General features: G+C 44.4%; 1 protein-coding gene across 1 annotated transcript; it reads left to right on the top strand.

Moving 5' to 3' along the window:
- The first annotated feature begins 8,674 nt into the window (after nucleotides 1-8,674).
- On the top strand, nucleotides 8,675-14,739 carry LOC112234819 (proline-rich extensin-like protein EPR1). Its single transcript, XM_042304907.1, has 3 exons — nucleotides 8,675-8,693; nucleotides 12,340-14,235; nucleotides 14,321-14,739. Exons 1-3 carry the CDS (start codon nucleotides 8,675-8,677, stop codon nucleotides 14,737-14,739), a joined length of 2,334 nt encoding a protein of 777 aa, XP_042160841.1.
- Nucleotides 14,740-22,342: the final 7,603 nt, after the last annotated feature.

Below are 22,342 nucleotides of genomic sequence, written 5' to 3'. Positions count from 1 at the left end.
ATCAAATGGATACTATTATAATTATTATAATTATTAATTTAACCTTTATTTAACTAGGCATGCCAGTTAATAAAAAAATACTATTTACAATGACGGCCTACAGTGGCCAAACCCGGACTACGCTGGGCCAATTGTGCGCCGCCCTGTGGGATTCCCAATCACGGGCCGGTTGTGATACAGCCTGGATGTGTCCATTATAACTTTATCACCTTGCAGGAGGTCATCTGCTGTTCATTTCACACTATAAAGCCAAAACAGCCTGAAGAGTCTGGCTATCAAGAAACCTATAAAACCCTTTCCTCTATCCCTACCTGAGGTAGAAGGACAAAACCCAACTGTTCGCCACTACTCTGTCTCAAATGTCAACCTATTTCCTATACAGTGGGGCGGCAGGGTAGCCTAGTAGTTAGAGCGTTGGACTAGTAACCGGAAGGTTGCAAGTTCAAATCCCCGAGCTGACAAGGTACAAATCTGTCGTTCTGCCCCTGAACAGGCAGTTAACCCACTGTTCCTAGGCCGTCATTGAAAATAAGAATTTGTTCTTAACTGACTTGCCTAGTTGAATAAAGGTTAAAAAAAATACATTATTAGGGTTGCAAAATTCTGGGAACTTTCAATAAATTACCAGGTTTTCCAGAAAATCCTGGTTGGAGGATTTTTTTTATCCTGCTAATTTCCTTCTGATTCTAGGAATCCTCCAAGCTGATGTATGATTGACCGAAGCCCGATGTGGTTCCACTATGTGGCTATGGTCAAACGCGGTGTACTAATATACAGGAAATGTGATCTATGAGCCTCTGTCAGCTTGTGTGATGACAGAATTAAGATAACAAGCTGAGATCCATTATTAATCACATTAATCTCACCTCTTCTCCACATCTCACCCATTCTACACATCTCACCTCTTCTCCACATCTCACCCATTCTACACATCTCACCTCTTCTACACATCTCACCTCTTCTACACATCTCACCTCTTCTACACATCTCACCTCTTCTACACATCTCACCTCTTCTCCACATCTCACCCATTCTCCACATCTCACCTCTTCTCCACATCTCACCCATTCTCCACATCTCACCTCTTCTCCACATCTCACCGCTTCTCCACATCTCACCTCTTCTCCACATCTCACCTCTTCTCCACATCTCACCTCCTCTACTCTGTTCCAATTCTCCACATCTCACCTCCTCTTCACCCCATCTCACATATTCTCCATATCTCACCCATTCTCCATATCTCACCCATTCTCCACATTTCACCCATTCTCCACATTTCACCCATTCTCCATATCTCACCCATTCTCCATATCTCACCCATTCTCCACATCTCACCCATTCTCCATATCTCACATATTCTCCACATCTCACATATTCTCCACATCTCAACCCCTCTCCCCTCCTCATCTCCAGTCCTCCTCTCTTCCTATCCCCCTCTCCAATCTCCCCTCCTCTCCCCATCTCACCCCTTCTTTCCCTCTACTCTCCCCATTTACACTCCCCTCCACCTCTCCTCCTCTCCTTTTCCCTCCCCCTCTCCTGTACCCCCACCTTTCCGCATCTCACCCCTTCTCCCCTCCTCTCTCCCCCTCACCCCCTCTCCCCATCCCCCTCCTCTTCTACTTACCCCATCTCTCCCCTCCTCTCTCCCCATCTTTCCCCTCCTCATCTCCTCATCCCACCATCTCATCGCCTCACCCCTTCTCTCCTCATCTCTCCCCTCCGCTCTCACCTCATCTCTCATCCTTCCCCATCCCTCTCCCCCTCTCCCTATTTCACCACCTCTCCTCTTCTATCCCCTCTCCTCATCGCACTCCCCTCTCCTCTCTATCTTCACTCCTCTCCCCATCTCACCCCTCTCCATAACTATCTGTATCTTAACCCCTCTCTCCACCTCTCTCCCTTTCCTCAGCTCTCCTCCTATCTCCCTCTCTCCCCCTTATTCCCTCCTCTCCTTCCTCTCCCTTCCCCCTCTCCTCCTCTCTCCCCTCTATCCTCCTCTCTCCCACTCTCCGCTCCACCTCTCCTAATCTCTCCTCTCTCTCTCCCCTCCCCATCTCCTAATCTCCCCTCCTCTCTCCCCATCTACACTCCTTTCCCCTCTCCCTTTCCTCCTTTCCCTTTCCTCCTCACCCCCTCTGCCCTACTCTCTCCCCATATCTCCCATCTTCACCCCCTCTCCCTTACTCTCACCCCATCTCTCCCCCCATCTCCACATCTCAACCCCCCTGGGAGAACATTTCCCAGGGTAGCGAAGCATGACTGCTGCCTCTGCTCCTAACCCAACCATGCTGTGATACAGAACCTAGTCTAGCATGCTGTTAAACAGCTCCTGGGCTGCGTTCCACATGATACCCTAGTGTCATATATAGTGCACTACTTTTGACAAGACCCCTATGGGTCCTAGTTTTAAAGTGGTGCACTACAATAGGGAATAGGATGCCATTTAGGACACATCTCTGGAGGAACAACACAGCCAGGCAATTTGAGTTTTGTGATGACCAAATGGATGATTGTGGTAATGTATGGGCAGACAGTCACATCAGATAATATGGAACGTGGGAGATGATTGGCAAAACACATTTGAAACTATCCCTACAGCTACTTCCACATGAGCTACCATGTTACACATGGTCTGACTGCAGGACCATGTCAGGTTGATTTCAATCTAACTTTATAATGGATAAAATAATGAGATGGAAAAATGCATTTAATTGTACTGTTTCAAACTAACCAGGAAAATCAGTGGTGGGATTTTTTTTTTTTAACTTAGATTGTATAAGGAATCACTGTGTTTAAACATCGCCCTGTTTAGGAATCAACATGTTTAGGAATCACAATTCTCAAGAATCACCATGTTTAGGAATCACCATGTTCAGGAATTACCATGTTCAGGAATCACAATGTCTAGGAATCACCATGCTTAGGAATCACACTTTTTTAGGAATCACAATTCTCAGGAATCACCATGTTGAGGAATCACCATGTTCAGGAATCACCAGGTTTAGGAATCACCATGTTCAGGAATCACCAGGTTTAGGAATCATCATGTTCAGGAATCACCATGTTTAGGAATCTCCATGTTTAGGAATCACCATGTTTAGGAATCACCATGTTTAGGAATCACAATTTCTAGGAATCACCATGTTTAGCAATCACCATGTTTAGGAATCACAATTCTTAGGAATCACCATGTTCAGGAATCGCCATGTTTACCCAAAGCACAAGTACAGTCCAAAAACAACCCTGACAGTGCGTAAAATGTTGTAAGTGAGACATGAATGTATCCTAGATCACTCCACTGCTGTTTACAAACAGTTCCCACACAATCTCCATGGAAACACACAGAGAAGATACAGACAAAAACCACTGACTACTGTAACACCCACATAACACACACTGACTACTGTAACACCCACATAACACACACTGACTACTGTAACACCCACATAACACACACTGACTACTGTAACACCCACATAACACACACTGACTACTGTAACACCCACATAACACACACTGACTACTATAACACCCACATAACACACACTGACTACTATAACACCCACATAACACACAATGACTACTATAACACCCACATAACACACAATGACTACTATAACTCACTATAACACCCACATAACACACACTGACTACTGTAACACCCACATAACACACAATGACTACTATAACACCCACATAACACACAATGACTACTATAACACCCACATAACACACAATGACTACTATAACACCCACATAACACACACTGACTACTATAACACCCACATAACACACAATGACTACTATAACACCCACATAACACACAATGACTACTATAACACCCACATAACACACACTGACTACTATAACTCACTATAACACACAATGACTACTGTAACACCCACATAACACACAATGACTACTGTAACACCCACATAACACACAATGACTACTGTAACACCCACATAACACACAATGACTACTATAACACCCACATAACACACACTGACTACTATAACACCCATATAACACACACTGACTACTGTAACACCCACATAACACACACTGACTACTGTAACACCCACATAACACACAATGACTACTATAACACTCACATAACACCCACATAACACACAATGACTACTATAACACCCACATAACACACACTGACTACTATAACTCACTGTAACACCCACATAACACACACTGACTACTATAACACCCACATAACACACACTGACTACTATAACACCCACATAACACACAATGACTACTATAACACCCACATAACACACAATGACTACTATAACACCCACATAACACACACTGACTACTGTAACACCCACATAACACACAATGACTACTATAACACCCACATAACACACAATGACTACTATAACACCCACATAACACACACTGACTACTATAACACCCACATAACACACACTGACTACTATAACACCCACATAACACACACTGACTACTATAACACCCACATAACACACAATGACTACTATAACACCCACATAACACACAATGACTACTATAACACCCACATAACACACACTGACTACTATAACACCCACATAACACACAATGACTACTGTAACACCCACATAACACACAATGACAACTGTAACACCCACATAACACACACTGACTACTATAACACCCACATAACACACAATGACTACTGTAACACCCACATAACACACAATGACTACTGTAACACCCACATAACACACAATGACTACTATAACTCACTATAACACCCACATAACACACAATGACTACTGTAACACTCACAATATCTAGGAATCACCATGTTTAGCAATCACCATGTTTAGGAATCACAATTCTTAGGAATCACCATGTTCAGGAATCGCCATGTTTACCCAAAGCACAAGTACAGTCCAAAAACAACCCTGACAGTGCGTAAAATGTTGGAAGTGAGACATGAATGTATCCTAGATCACTCCACTGCTGTTTACAAACAGTTCCCACACAATCTCCATGGAAACACACAGAGAAGATACAGACAAAAACCACTGACTACTGTAACACCCACATAACACACACTGACTACTGTAACACCCACATAACACACACTGACTACTGTAACACCCACATAACACACACTAACTACTATAACACCCACATAACACACACTGACTACTGTAACACCCACATAACACACACTGACTACTGTAACACCCACATAACACACACTGACTACTGTAACACCCACATAACACACACTGACTACTATAACACCCACATAACACACACTGACTACTATAACACCCACATAACACACACTGACTACTATAACACCCACATAACACACACTGACTACTATAACACCCACATAACACACACTGACTACTATAACACCCACATAACACACAATGACTACTATAACACCCACATAACACACAATGACTACTATAACTCACTATAACACCCACATAACACACACTGACTACTGTAACACCCACATAACACACAATGACTACTATAACACCCACATAACACACAATGACTACTATAACACCCACATAACACACAATGACTACTATAACACCCACATAACACACACTGACTACTATAACACCCACATAACACACAATGACTACTATAACACCCACATAACACACAATGACTACTATAACACCCACATAACACACACTGACTACTATAACTCACTATAACACACAATGACTACTGTAACACCCACATAACACACAATGACTACTGTAACACCCACATAACACACAATGACTACTGTAACACCCACATAACACACAATGACTACTATAACACCCACATAACACACACTGACTACTATAACACCCATATAACACACACTGACTACTGTAACACCCACATAACACACACTGACTACTGTAACACCCACATAACACACAATGACTACTATAACACTCACATAACACCCACATAACACACAATGACTACTATAACACCCACATAACACACACTGACTACTATAACTCACTGTAACACCCACATAACACACACTGACTACTATAACACCCACATAACACACACTGACTACTATAACACCCACATAACACACAATGACTACTATAACACCCACATAACACACAATGACTACTATAACACCCACATAACACACACTGACTACTGTAACACCCACATAACACACAATGACTACTATAACACCCACATAACACACAATGACTACTATAACACCCACATAACACACACTGACTACTATAACACCCACATAACACACACTGACTACTATAACACCCACATAACACACACTGACTACTATAACACCCACATAACACACAATGACTACTATAACACCCACATAACACACAATGACTACTATAACACCCACATAACACACACTGACTACTATAACACCCACATAACACACAATGACTACTGTAACACCCACATAACACACAATGACTACTGTAACACCCACATAACACACACTGACTACTATAACACCCACATAACACACAATGACTACTGTAACACCCACATAACACACAATGACTACTGTAACACCCACATAACACACAATGACTACTATAACTCACTATAACACCCACATAACACACAATGACTACTGTAACACTCACAATATCTAGGAATCACCATGTTTAGCAATCACCATGTTTAGGAATCACAATTCTTAGGAATCACCATGTTCAGGAATCGCCATGTTTACCCAAAGCACAAGTACAGTCCAAAAACAACCCTGACAGTGCGTAAAATGTTGTAAGTGAGACATGAATGTATCCTAGATCACTCCACTGCTGTTTACAAACAGTTCCCACACAATCTCCATGGAAACACACAGAGAAGATACAGACAAAAACCACTGACTACTGTAACACCCACATAACACACACTGACTACTGTAACACCCACATAACACACACTGACTACTATAACACCCACATAACACACACTGACTACTATAACACCCACATAACACACACTGACTACTGTAACACCCACATAACACACACTGACTACTGTAACACCCACATAACACACACTGACTACTATAACACCCACATAACACACACTGACTACTATAACACCCACATAACACACACTGACTACTATAACACCCACATAACACACACTGACTACTGTAACACCCACATAACACACACTGACTACTATAACACCCACATAACACACACTGACTACTATAACACCCACATAACACACACTGACTACTATAACACCCACATAACACACACTGACTACTGTAACACCCACATAACACACACTGACTACTATAACACCCACATAACACACACTGACTACTATAACACCCACATAACACACAATGACTACTATAACACCCACATAACACACAATGACTACTATAACTCACTATAACACCCACATAACACACACTGACTACTGTAACACCCACATAACACACAATGACTACTATAACACCCACATAACACACAATGACTACTATAACACCCACATAACACACAATGACTACTATAACACCCACATAACACACACTGACTACTATAACACCCACATAACACACAATGACTACTATAACACCCACATAACACACAATGACTACTATAACACCCACATAACACACACTGACTACTATAACTCACTATAACACACAATGACTACTGTAACACCCACATAACACACAATGACTACTGTAACACCCACATAACACACAATGACTACTGTAACACCCACATAACACACAATGACTACTATAACACCCACATAACACACACTGACTACTATAACACCCATATAACACACACTGACTACTGTAACACCCACATAACACACACTGACTACTGTAACACCCACATAACACACAATGACTACTATAACACTCACATAACACCCACATAACACACAATGACTACTATAACACCCACATAACACACACTGACTACTATAACTCACTGTAACACCCACATAACACACACTGACTACTATAACACCCACATAACACACACTGACTACTATAACACCCACATAACACACAATGACTACTATAACACCCACATAACACACAATGACTACTATAACACCCACATAACACACACTGACTACTGTAACACCCACATAACACACAATGACTACTATAACACCCACATAACACACAATGACTACTATAACACCCACATAACACACACTGACTACTATAACACCCACATAACACACACTGACTACTATAACACCCACATAACACACACTGACTACTATAACACCCACATAACACACAATGACTACTATAACACCCACATAACACACAATGACTACTATAACACCCACATAACACACACTGACTACTATAACACCCACATAACACACAATGACTACTGTAACACCCACATAACACACAATGACTACTGTAACACCCACATAACACACACTGACTACTATAACACCCACATAACACACAATGACTACTGTAACACCCACATAACACACAATGACTACTGTAACACCCACATAACACACAATGACTACTATAACTCACTATAACACCCACATAACACACAATGACTACTGTAACACTCACAATATCTAGGAATCACCATGTTTAGCAATCACCATGTTTAGGAATCACAATTCTTAGGAATCACCATGTTCAGGAATCGCCATGTTTACCCAAAGCACAAGTACAGTCCAAAAACAACCCTGACAGTGCGTAAAATGTTGTAAGTGAGACATGAATGTATCCTAGATCACTCCACTGCTGTTTACAAACAGTTCCCACACAATCTCCATGGAAACACACAGAGAAGATACAGACAAAAACCACTGACTACTGTAACACCCACATAACACACACTGACTACTGTAACACCCACATAACACACACTGACTACTATAACACCCACATAACACACTGACTGACTACTGTAACACCCACATAACACACACTGACTACTATAACACCCACATAACACACAATGACTACTATAACTCACTATAACACCCACATAACACACACTGACTACTGTAACACCCACATAACACACACTGACTACTATAACACCCACATAACACACACTGACTACTATAACACCCACATAACACACAATGACTACTATAACTCACTATAACACCCACAAAACACACACTGACTACTGTAACACCCACATAACACACACTGACTACTGTAACACCCACATAACACACACTGACTACTGTAACACCCACATAACACACACTGACTACTATAACACCCACATAACACACAATGACTACTGTAACACCCACATAACACACAATGACTACTATAACACCCACATAACACACAATGACTACTATAACACCCATATAACAGACAATGACTACTATAACACCCACATAACACACAATGACTACTATAACACCCACATAACACACAATGACTACTATAACTCACTGTAACACCCATATAAAACACAATGACTACTATAACTCACTATAACACCCATATAACACACAATGACTACTGTAACACCCATATAAAACACAATGACTACTATAACTCACTATAACACCCATATAACACACAATGACTACTGTAACACCCATATAACACACAATGACTACTATAACTCACCATAACACCCACATAACACACAATGACTACTATAACACCCATATAACACACAATGACTACTGTAACACCCATATAAAACACAATGACTACTATAACTCACCATAACACCCACATAACACACAATGACTACTGTAACACCCATATAAAACACAATGACTACTATAACTCACTATAACACCCACATAACACACAATGACTACTGTAACACCCACATAACACACAATGACTACTGTAACACCCATATAACACACAATGACTACTGTAACTCACCATAACACCCATATAACACACAATGACTACTGTAACACCCATATAACACACACTGACTACTATAACACCCATATAACACACAATGACTACTATAACACCCATATAACACACAATGACTACTATAACTCACCATAACACACACTGACTACTATAACTCACTATAACACCCATATAACACACAATGACTACTATAACTCACCATAACACACACTGACTACTATAACACCCATATAAAACACAATGACTACTATAACTCACTATAACACCCATATAACACACAATGACTACTGTAACACCCATATAACACACACTGACTACTATAACACCCATATAACACACAATGACTACTATAACACCCATATAACACACAATGACTACTATAACTCACCATAACACCCATATAACACACAATGACTACTATAACTCACCATAACACCCATATAACACACAATGACTACTATAACACCCATATAACACACAATGACTACTATACCTCACTATAACACCCACATAACACACAATGACTACTATAACTCACTGTAACACCCACATAACACACAATGACTACTATAACTCACTATAACACCTGCATAACACACAATGACTACTATAACTCACTATAACACCCACATAACACACAATACAATGACTAACAGGCTTACCAAAACTGTTCTTCACATCTCTCCTTAGACCACACAGCATGGCTACAGTACAGTGACTACTGTGTTCTCAGAGCATCCAAAGGAATCAGTAGCCAGTACAGCTGTGTCCCAGTCACTGTGTTCTCAGACTATTTCAGTTGTATAAAGCAGAGTTTGTCTACAGAGCACACTGCAGGATTCAGTAGGATCCCAGTCACTGTGCTCCTAGACTCAGACCATCCAGCGTTATCCAGGAATTGAAGCAGGGTTTGCTGTACCATACAGCAGAGGTCCATTTGATGTTCAGATAGACAGTATTGCTGTGCTGTGCAGTTCCAGACACCCACACCTCTCTCTCTCTGTCTCTCTCTATATATATCTGTCTCTCTCTATAGATATCTCCCTCTCTGTCTCTCTCTCTATATATCTGTCTCTCTCTGTCTCTCTCTATAGATCTCTCCCTCTCTGTCTCTCTCTCTCTCTCTCTGTCTCTCTCTATAGATCTCTCCCTCTCTGTCTCTCTCTATAGATCTCTCCCTCTCTGTCTCTGTCTCTCTCTATAGATCTCTCTCCCTCTCTCTCTCTCTCTCTCTCTCTCTGTCTCTGTCTCTCTCTCTCTCTGACCATACCATTCACCTGGCAGTAGTCCTGCTGCTGTGGATGCACCACATCATCCAGTATCTTCTCCTCCCATGGACTGGAGCAGACTTATTCTCTCTCTTCACAGATTTATGTCTGTCTTCAAGTGACATACACGCCTCTCTCTCTCTCTCTCTCTCTCTCTCTCTCTCTCTCACACACAACATTCTGAAGTAGCTCCTTCACACTCACACCCTGATTGGATTCAAGCAGCGAATCTAAAAATGCTCCACTGCCTCTGCCACAGAAAGATATGACCAGACTGAGCAGTGTCTTCAACTGTTATCTAGCCTCAGGCTGGATGGCAGCCTGAACTCTCTCATCACTTCAGTCAGGTCACTTGGTCTTGATCTTCAGTGCTAATGTTTCCAACCACCCTCTATAACAGTAATTATTAACAATTCGCTGTGTGTTACAGGAACAGACCCAATGTCTGTCAACTATTCACCTTTAGTCATTATAGTTATAGATTCATGTAAATACTGTGTCTATCTCAAAGCTGGCCTATAATTAACTTGAGAGCTATATTTCCAGAGAACTAGACAGTCCTTACAAATCCCAAATGAGAGAACAAAAGGAGAGAACAGAGGTCTCAGTCCCCCTTCACCCACTCATCTCCCTCTCTTTCCTCTCTCTCTCTATCTCTCTCTCCCTCCCTCAGTCCCCCTTCACCCACTCATCTTCCTGTCTCTTTTTCTCTCTCCCCCACTCATCCCACTCTCCTTATAGCCAATAGCTCTTCCCCTGACATCCAGTCCCCATTCCCTGTCCCCATCCAGTCCCCATTCCCTGCCCCATCTCTGTCTCCATCCAGGCCTGATCTCACCCTGCCCCATCCCTGTCCCCATCCAGTCCCCATCCCCATCTCTGTTTCCATCCAGTCCTGATCTCACCCTGCCCCATCCCTGTCCCCATCCAGTCCCCATCCCTGTCCCCCACCCATGCCCAATCCCTGTCCCTGTCCCCATCCAGTCCCCATCCCTGTCCCATCCCTGTCCCCATCCAGTCCCCATCCCATGCCCCATCCCTGTCCCCATCCAGTCCCCATTCCCTGTCCCCATCCCATGCCCCACCCTGTCCCCATCCAGTCCCCATCCCTGTCCCCATCCCATGCCCCATCTCTGTCTCCATCCAGTCCCCATCCCCATCTCTGTCTCCATCCAGTCCTGAACTCACCCTGCCCCATCCTTGTCCCCATCAAGTCCCCAGTCCCTACCCCCTGCTCCATCCCTGTCCCCACCCAGTCTCCAGTCCCTACCCCCTGCTCCATCCCTGTCCCCATCCAGTCCCCAGTCCCTACCCCCTGCTCCATCCAGTCCCCAGTCCCTACCCCCTGCTCCATCCCTGTCCCCATCCAGTCCCCAGTCCCCACCCCCTGCTCCATCCCTGTTCCCATCCAGTCCCCAGTCCCTATCCCCTGCTCCATCCCTGTCCCCGGTCCCTACCCCATGCTCCATCCCTGTCCCCATCCAGTCCCTACCCCATGCTCCATCCCTGTCTCCATCCAGTCCCTACCCCATGCTCCATCCCTGTCCCCATCCAGTCCCCAGGCCCTACCCCCTGCTCCATCCTTGTCCCCATCCAGTCCCCAGTCCCCACCCCCTGCTCCATCTCTGTCCCCATTCAGTCCCCAGTCCCTACACCCTGCTCCATCCCTGTACCCAGTCCATACCCCATGCTCCATCCCAGTCCCCACCCAGTCCCCAGTCCCCACCCCCTGCTCCATCTCTGCCCCCATTCAGTCCCCAGTCCCTACACCCTGCTCCATCCCTGTCCCCATTCCATACCCCATGCTCCATACCTGTCCCCATCCAGTCCCCAGGCCCTACCCCCTGCTCCATCCCTGTCCCCATTCCATACCCCATGCTCCATCCCTGTCCCCATCCAGTCCCCAGGCCCTACCTCCTGCTCCATCCCTGTCCCCATCCAGTCCCCAGTCCCCACCCCCTGCTCCATCTCTGTCCCCATTCAGTCCCCATGCTCCATCCCTGTCCCCACCCAGTCCCCAGGCCCTACCCCCTGCTCCCTCCCTGTCCCCATCCAGTCTCCAGTCCCCACCCCCTGCTCCATCTCTTACCCCATTCAGTCCCCAGTCCCTACACCCTGCTCCATCCCTGTCCCCATTTCATACCCCATGCTCCATCCCTGTCCCCATCCAGTCCCCAGGCCCTACACCCTGCTCCATCCCTTTCCCCATCCAGTCCCCAGTCCCCACCCCCTGCTCCATCCCTGTCCCCATTCCATACCCCATGCTCCATCCCTGTCCCCATCCAGTCCCTACCCCATGCTCCATCCCTGTCTCCATCCAGTCCCTACCCCATGCTCCATCCCTGTCCCCATCCAGTCCCCAGGCCCTACCCCTGCTCCATCCTTGTCCCCATCCAGTCCCCAGTCCCCACCCCCTGCTCCATCTCTGTCCCCATTCAGTCCCCAGTCCCTACACCCTGCTCCATCCCTGTCCCCAGTCCATACCCCATGCTCCATCCCAGTCCCCACCCAGTCCCCAGTCCCCACCCCCTGCTCCATCTCTGTCCCCATTCAGTCCCCAGTCCCTACACCCTGCTCCATCCCTGTCCCCATTCCATACCCCATGCTCCATCCCTGTCCCCATCCAGTCCCCAGGCCCTACCCCCTGCTCCATCACTGTCCCCATTCCATACCCCATGCTCCATCCCTGTCCCCATCCAGTCCCCAGGCCCTACCTCCTGCTCCATCCCTGTCCCCATCCAGTCCCCAGTCCCCACCCCTGCTCCATCCCTGTCCTCATTCCATACCCCATGCTCCATCCCTGTCCCCATCCAGTCCCCAGGCCCCACCCCTGCTCCATCCCTGTCCCCATTCAGTCCCCAGTCCCTACACCCTGCTCCATCCCTGTCCCCATCCAGTCCCCAGGCCCTACCTCCTGCTCCATCCCTGTCCCCATCCAGTCCCCAGTCCCCACCCCCTGCTCCATCCCTGTCCTCATTCCATACCCCATGCTTCATCCCTGTCCCCATCCAGTCCCCAGTCCCCACCCCCTGCCCCATCCAGTCCCCAGTCCCTACCACCTGCTCCATCCCTGTCCCCAGTCCCTAACCCCTGCTCCATCCTTGTCCCCATCCAGTCCCCAGTCCCCACCCCCTGCTCCATCTCTGTCCCCATTCAGTCCCTAGTCCCTACACCCTGCTCCATCCCTGTCCCCAGTCCATACCCCATGCTCCATCCCAGTCCCCACCCAGTCCCCAGTCCCCACCCCCTGCTCCATCTCTGTCCCCATTCAGTCCCCAGTCCCTACACCCTGCTCCATCCCTGTCCCCATTCCATATCCCATGCTCCATCCCTGTCCCCATCCAGTCCCCAGGCCCTACCCCCTGCTCCATCGCTGTCCCCATTCCATACCCCCTGCTCCATTCCTGTCCCCATCCAGTCCCTACCCCCTGCTCCATCCCTGTCCCCATCCAGTCCCCAGTCCCTACCCCCTTCCCCATCCCTGTCCCTATCCAGTCCCTACCCCCTGCTCCATCCAGTCCCTACCCCCTGCTCCATCCAGTCCCTACCCCCTGCTCCATCCCTGTCCCCACCTAGCCAAGAGTAATGCATAACAGCCTGCAGGAGGCCACACACATGGTAGTCTCCCGTCTCTGCTTACACAACCTTTAAGTCAGTCATCAATGAGGGTGAGCTCTTCAAATACTACAAGCTATTTGGATCATGTAAGCACTCTACTGTAAATGACAGTGGAGCTCAGTTGAACTGTCATAGGTTGATGATTTAGCTACAGTACCGATGTTAGCTTGCATTACACACCTTTACTTCTTAGAAAATACATTCTGCACCGGTAGAATGATTTATTTGTTAGGAATTGTTAATGAGTGTAAAACTTGACGCCAAAAAAGAAAATGAGACCAGGGCAGACCTAATTAATTTCCAACAGTTAGAAAAGAATGAATCATACCTGTAGGTGGCTGGTTGGTTATAGGGCTGTCCCAAACGGCATTCTATCCCCTATATACTGCATTACTTTTGATCAGAGCCTTATGGGTGTGCACTACATAGGGAATAGCATGCCATTTGGGATACACACTAGGCCTACAGGACCCAGGAGAAACAACCACTGTTACACATAATCATTCAAGATGACTAAGACACACAGCACAGGCCATTTCCTGCTAAAAAAAATAAAATTAAAATAAGCTTGAAAATAACCACAATTTAAAAAAAACTGAAAATAGATAAAACTACCTAGCAAAGATGGCGACGTGTCATTAAAGACAGCCGTAATGACGTCATGACAACCACTTTTGTCCACCGGGGAGTTCTGCTTTCCTTCTCAAATACCAGAGTAGTTCCACGTATCAGAAGATTATCCATTGGATGACTCACTAAGCCATCTATCAAAACCAGGGAAAACAGAGAGTACAGGGAGTAATGTAGGTGAAAGACATTCGCTATAATTAACCTCACATTATACAAGAAGCCACTGAAAGACACGTTTACCCTGTTTCTAGCTACCAGCTAACTTCATAGTATCATTAAATTATTTCTAGTAATTATTCCCTACAGCGGAAAATCACTTTGGGATATTTGATCGACGGTCACCAGAAATTCAACTACAAAATTCTACTTCCTCCCTAATCTGGATCCTTTGTCCCATTCATCCTGGGTGCTACACCAAAAGTTGATGCTGGAGAAGAGGGGGGTTCTAGTCAGACTTTTGACCCTCTCCACTGGGACCCCGTTGATGTGGACGGGCGAGTCTCCATCTGCTGTCTCCTGTAGTCCACGATCAGCTCATTCTTTTTTGTTGATGTTGAGGATAGAAGTAATTCCACCAGGGCCCTCACCTCCTCCCTGTAGGCTCTCTCATCGTTGTTGGTAATCAGGCCTACCACATCAAGCAAACTTGATGACTGAGTTGGAGAGGTGCGTGGCCACACAGTCATGGGTGAACAGGGAGCAGAGGAGGGGGCTGAGCATGCACCCCTGTGGGGCCCCCATGTTGAGGATCAGCGGAGGGGGAGGTGTTTTTGCCTAACCTAGCCAGCTATAGCTCGCTAGGCTAATTGAGGCCACATACCAACCCCTTTCAGCTGAAACAGCAGCCTACCTGTTGGTTGCTCGTTGTAGATAACTCCTTCTCATTTTGCTCACTTTCAATTCCCATCATTTTATCAAGTCAAATCAAATTGTATTTATAAAGCCCTTCTTACATCAGCTGATATCTCAAAGTGCTGCAAAACCCCAAACAGCAACCAATGCAGGTGTAGAAGCACGGTGGCTAGGAAAAACTCCCTAGAAAGGCCAGAACCTAGGAAGAAACCTAGAGAGGAACCAGGCTATGAAGGGTGGCCAGTCCTCTTCTGGCTGTGCCAGGTGGAGATTATAACATGGCCAAGATGTTCAAATGTTCATAGGTGACCAGCAGGGTCAAATAATAATAATCACAGTGGATGTCGAGGATGCATTCCATCTTGCATTATTGCATTGCTAAGGTGAACCCTCACTCCACTTGCTACACATTGAGCCTATTGTCCAGTTTCACTTCGATTGCCCAACATAAACAACAAGCTACACACGTGAAGGCTACCGGTCGCCTGCCAGACTTTTTTATGGGGCGCACCGTGCATTTTATAAAAACTACATTGAAAAGTTGTGTTGTTTTATTAAATGAATCATTTGAAATGTCTATCCTTGTATGTAACGATATCGCATGGAAAAGCCTTTCAGTGATAAAGGAGGCCTATAAATGGGGCACAAAAAAACCCTAGCTATATATATATATCCCTAGTTGAAGTCTGAGCTGTAGTTGATGAACAGCAGTCACACATAGTGTCCAGGTGGGACAGTGTGCAGTGCAATGGGAGATTCCGTCATTGGGGCGGTATGCAAACTGTAGTGGGTCTAGGGTGTCGGCTAATCCTTAACTAGTCTCTCAAAGCAGTTCATGATGACAGAAGTGAGTGCTACGGGGCGATAGTCATTTAGTTCAGTCACCTTTGCTTTCTTGGGTACAGGAACCATGGTGGACATCTTGAAGCACGTCGGGACAACAGACTGGGATAGGGAGAGTTTGAATATGTTGGAAAACATGCTCTAAGGATGCCGAAAGGGGGACAATTCTACATTAATGTGGATGCTACCGTGATTAAAGATTATCCTGAATGAATTGTGAATAATGATTAGTGACAAAGTCACAGAAGGTCGAAGAACCATCCTCTAATACATGCAAACGTCCCCTGTCATTGGTAACGGTGAGAGGTAAGCATGTCTTGGGCGTATGATCTTTGACCCTCTGTATGTTTCTCACTCATTATAATTCTCGATTCATTCACAATTATCCATAGTTATGGTAGCATCCACTTAAGGTAGAAGTGTTTAGAAACATACAGTTGAAGTCGGAAGTTTACATACACCTAGGTTGGAGTCATTAAAATGCGTTTTTCAACCACTCCACACATTTCTTGTTAACAAACTATAGTTTTGGCAAGTCGGTTAGCACACCTACTTTGTGCATGACACTAGTAATTTTCCAACAATTGCTTACAGACAAATTATTTCACGTATAATTCCCTGTATCACAATTCCAGTGGGTCAGAAGTTTACATACACTAAGTTGACTGTGCCTTTAAACAGCTTGGAAAATTACAGAAAATTATGTCATGGCTTTAGAAGCTTCTGATAGGCTAATTGACATAATTTGAGTCAATTGGAGGTGTACCTGTAGATGTATTTCAAGGCCTAACTTCAAACTCAGTGCCTCTTTGCTTGACATCATGGGCAAATCAAAAGAAATCAGCCACAACCTCCACAAGTGTAGACCTCCACAAGTCTGGTTCATCCTTGGGAGCAATTTCCACGTTCCACGTTCATCTGTACAAACAATAGTACGCAAGTATAAACACCATGGGACCACGCAGCCATCATACCGCTCAGGAAGGAGACACGTTCTGTCTCCTAGAGATGAACGTACTTTGGTGCGAAAAGTGCAAATCAATCCCAGAACACCAGCAAATGACCTTGTGAAGATGCTGGAGGTAACATGTACAAAAGTATCTATATCCACAGTAAAACGAGTCCTATATCGACATAACTTGAAAGGCCGCTCAGCAAGGAAGAAGTCACTGCTCCAAAACCTCCATAAAAAAGCCAGACTACGGTTTGCAACTGCACATGGGGACAAAGATCGTACTTTTTGGAGAAATGTCCTCTGGTCTGATGAAACAAAAATAGAACTGTTTGGCCATAATGACCATCGTTATGTTTGGAGGAAAAAGGGGTATGCTTGCAAGCCGAAGAATACGATCCCAACCGTGAAGCACGGGGTGGCAGCATCACGTTGTGGGGGTGCTTTGCTGCAGGAGGGACTGGTGCATTTCACAAAATAGATGGCATTATGAGGACGGAAAATTATATGGATATATTGAAGCAACATCTCAAGGCATCAGTCAGGAAGTTAAAGTTGATTGCAAATGGGTCTTCCAAACAGACAATGACCCCAAGCATTGTTCCAAAGTTGTGGAAAAATGGCTTAAGGACAACAAAGTCAAGGTATTGGAGTGGCCAAAGCCCTGACCTCAATCCTATAGAAAATGTGTGGGCAGAACTGCAAAAGTGTGTGCGAGCAAGGAGGCCTACAAACCTGACACAGTTACACTAGCTCTGTCAGGATGAATGGGCCAAAACTTCCCACTTATTGTGGGAAGCTTGTGGAAGGCTACCTGAAATGTTTGACAAGTTAAGCAATTCAAAGGCAATGCTACCAAATATTAATTGAGTGTTTGTAAACTTCTGACCCACTGGGAATGTGATGAAAGAAATAAAAGCTGAAAGAAATCATTCGCTCTACTATTATTCTGACATTACACATTCTTAAAATAAAGTGGTGATCCTAACTGACGTAATACAGGGATTTTTACTAGGATTAAATGTCAGGAATTGTGAAAAACTGAGTGTAAATGTATTTGGTCAAGGTGTATGTAAACTTCCGACTGTACTCTATTCTTATTTAAAATAAAAGTAACTCCAAAATGAGATTATGTGCCATTTATTTGTATTTGAGACACAACCAAAATTTAACTGCACAAACAAGTTTGTAGTGCTAGGAATATGGGACCAAATACTCAACTTTTGACTACTTTATTATCTAGAAGAATATTTAGGGGTGTCAATTTTCACTTCAAACTTTTTGAGACTTTTTTAAAATTACTTGTTTGACAAGATCTCTTTCTCTGAGAAATTGTAATATTATAAAATAACATAATTTATACAGTCAGGTCATCTTTATTACGGGTTACGGGTGTGAATAACACATAATGCAAAATTTTGGACACACCTTCTCATTAACACTATCAACACTATGAAATAACACATATGGAGTCATTTAGTAACTAAAAAAGTGTTAAACAAATCAAAATATATTTTAGATGTTATTCTTCAAAGTAAGCCTTTGCCTTGATGACAGCTTCATACACTCTTGGCATTCTCTCGAACAGCTTCACGAGGAACGCTTTTCCAACAGACTTGAAGGAGTTCCCACATATGCTGAGCACTCTGCGGTCCAACTCATGCCAAACAATCTCAATTGGGTTGAGGTCGGTTGATTTTGGAGGCCAGGTCATCTGATGCAGCACCATCACTTTCCTTCTTGGTCAAATAGCCCTTACACAGCCTGGAGGTGTGTTTTGGGTCATTGTCCTGTTGAAAAACAAATGATAGTCCCACTAAGCACAAACCAGAAGGGTGGCATATCGCTGTAGAATGCTGAGGTAGAATGCTGAGGTAGAATGCTGAGGTTGAATGCTGAGGTAGCCATGCTGTCATGAACGTTGTTGTAAGAATCGGACCAAGGTGCAGCGTGGTTTGGGTTCATCATCTTTATTTAATGTGAACCGGCAAAAAACAATAAAGAAGAACGAAACGAACGTGAAGCCATGTAAGTGCTAACCAGCAACTATACACAAAACAAGATCCCACAACAAACAGGTGGGAAATGGCTGCCTAAATATGATCCCCAATCAGAGACAACGATAGACAGCTGCCTCTGATTGGGAACCATACCAGGCCAACCTAGAAATAAAGAAACAAGAATGCCCACCCTAGTCACACCTCGACCTAGCCAAAATAGAGAATAAAGGATCTCTAAGGTCAGGGCGTGACACGTGCTGGTTAAGTGTGCCTTGAATACTATATAAATCACAGACAGTTTCACCAGCAAAGCACCCCCACACCATTACACATCCTCCTCCATGTTTCATGGTGGGAAGCACACACGCAAATCATCCATTCACCTACTCTGCGTCTCACAAAGACACGGTGGTTGGAATAAAAAAATTACACATTTTGACTCATCAGAACAAAGCACAGATTCCACCGGTCTAATGTCCATTGCTCGTGTTTCTTGGCCCAATCAAGTCTCTTCTTATTATTGGTGTCCTTTAGTAGTGGTTTCTTTGCAGCAATTCGACCATGAAGACCTGATTCACACAGTCTCTGGACAGTTGATGTTGAGATGTGTCTGTTACTTTAACCCGGTGAAGCATTTCTTTGAGCTGCAATCTGAGGCTGGTAACTCTAATGAACGTATCCTCTGCAGCAGAGGTAACTCTGGGTCTTCCTTTCCTGTGGCGGTCCTCATGAGAGCCAATTTCATCATAGCGCTTGATGGTTTTTGCGACTGCGCTTGAAGACACTTTCAAAGGGTGGCTACTTTGAAGAATCTCAGATTTGTTTAACCCTTTTTTGTTACTAAATGTGCCATTTCATAGTTTTCATGTCTTCACTATTATTCTACAATGTAGAAAATAGTACAAATAAATACAAAACCTTGAATGAGTGGACAAAACCTGGATTCACCTGGTAAGTGTATGTCATGGAAAGAGCATAATTCATAATTGTTCATAATGTTTTGTCCACTCAGTGGACCATTTTTGATACACACAGAAAACTGTGGAAAAACCCAGCAGCGTTGCAGTTCTTGATACAAACCGGTGCCCCTGGTGTCTACTACCATACCCCTGTCAAAGGTACTTAAATATTGTGTCTTGTCCATTCACCCTCTGAATGGCACACATACACAATCCATGTCTCAACTGTTTCAAGGGTTAAAAATCCTTCTTTCACCCCATCTCCTCCCTTTCATCTGCACCGATTGAAGTGGATTTAACAAGTGACATCAATTAGGGATCATACTGTAGCTTTCACCTGGATTCACCTGGTAAGTGTATGTCATGGAAAGAGCATAATTCATAATTGTTCATAATGTTTTGTCCACTCAGTGTATATATTTATATTCCGGACACTCTGATATGTCTTCATTTGTTGTTCTTTATTTATTAAATTGTTTTTAATTATATGTGTATTGTTTTTTGTAGTGCTAGACAGTCCTGCTCTGTTGGAGCTAGAAACATAAGCATTTTTGCTACACCTGCAATAACATTTGCAAAACTGTTTACGTGACCAATACACATAGCACCCTAAGGGATAACCCGTCGCCATGGAAATAGATAGAACCCTCTTGTTATGAAAGGTAGAACATGGTGACATGGTGACATCGTGACTCATGGTGGCATTCTGTCAAGCATCGCATAGGTTACGTCATCCGTCTTTAAATGTATGCCTGACTGCCTGTGCGTGTGTGTGTGTGTGTGTGTGTGTGTGTGTGTGTGTGTGTGTGTGTGTGTGTGTGTGTGTGTGGGGGGTAGGCAACCTATACTTTCATCAAGGAAATAGCCAAGAAAATATCGAATATAAATTCCTACATCTCGCCGTGGCAACAATCATAAAGGGTGACTCACATAAAACGCTTCTTTCCCTTTACGGTGCTTGATGTGACTGTGGAGAGATTCTCATGTACCAGAGTCATCCTGAGTCACAGTGACGACTTCAGAGAAACACTGTCCACACACATCGACATCCAGGGGCGTAATTCATTAGTACACATGTAGCAAAACATATCGCACATACAACAACAACAACAAATGTTTCTGAGTCTTCTGTTTGATGCCTAATGAACACTAACCCGTTATAGCAGTTAGCTTCATTAAGCCACAGTCGTTCTTCCTTTAAAAGTAGTGGGGTACTGCAGTACAGGTTGTGGGGTACTGCAGTACAGGTTGTGGGGTACTGCAGTACAGGTTGTGGGGTACTGCAGTACAGGTTGTGGGGTACTGCAGTACAGGTTGTGGGGTAC

Source organism: Oncorhynchus tshawytscha, linkage group LG02, assembly GCF_018296145.1.
Source record: "Oncorhynchus tshawytscha isolate Ot180627B linkage group LG02, Otsh_v2.0, whole genome shotgun sequence".
NCBI classification, from domain to species: domain Eukaryota; kingdom Metazoa; phylum Chordata; class Actinopteri; order Salmoniformes; family Salmonidae; genus Oncorhynchus; species Oncorhynchus tshawytscha.
The sequence above is the reverse complement of the archived record's forward strand: the minus strand, read 5'-3'. Positions and strand labels throughout refer to the sequence as shown.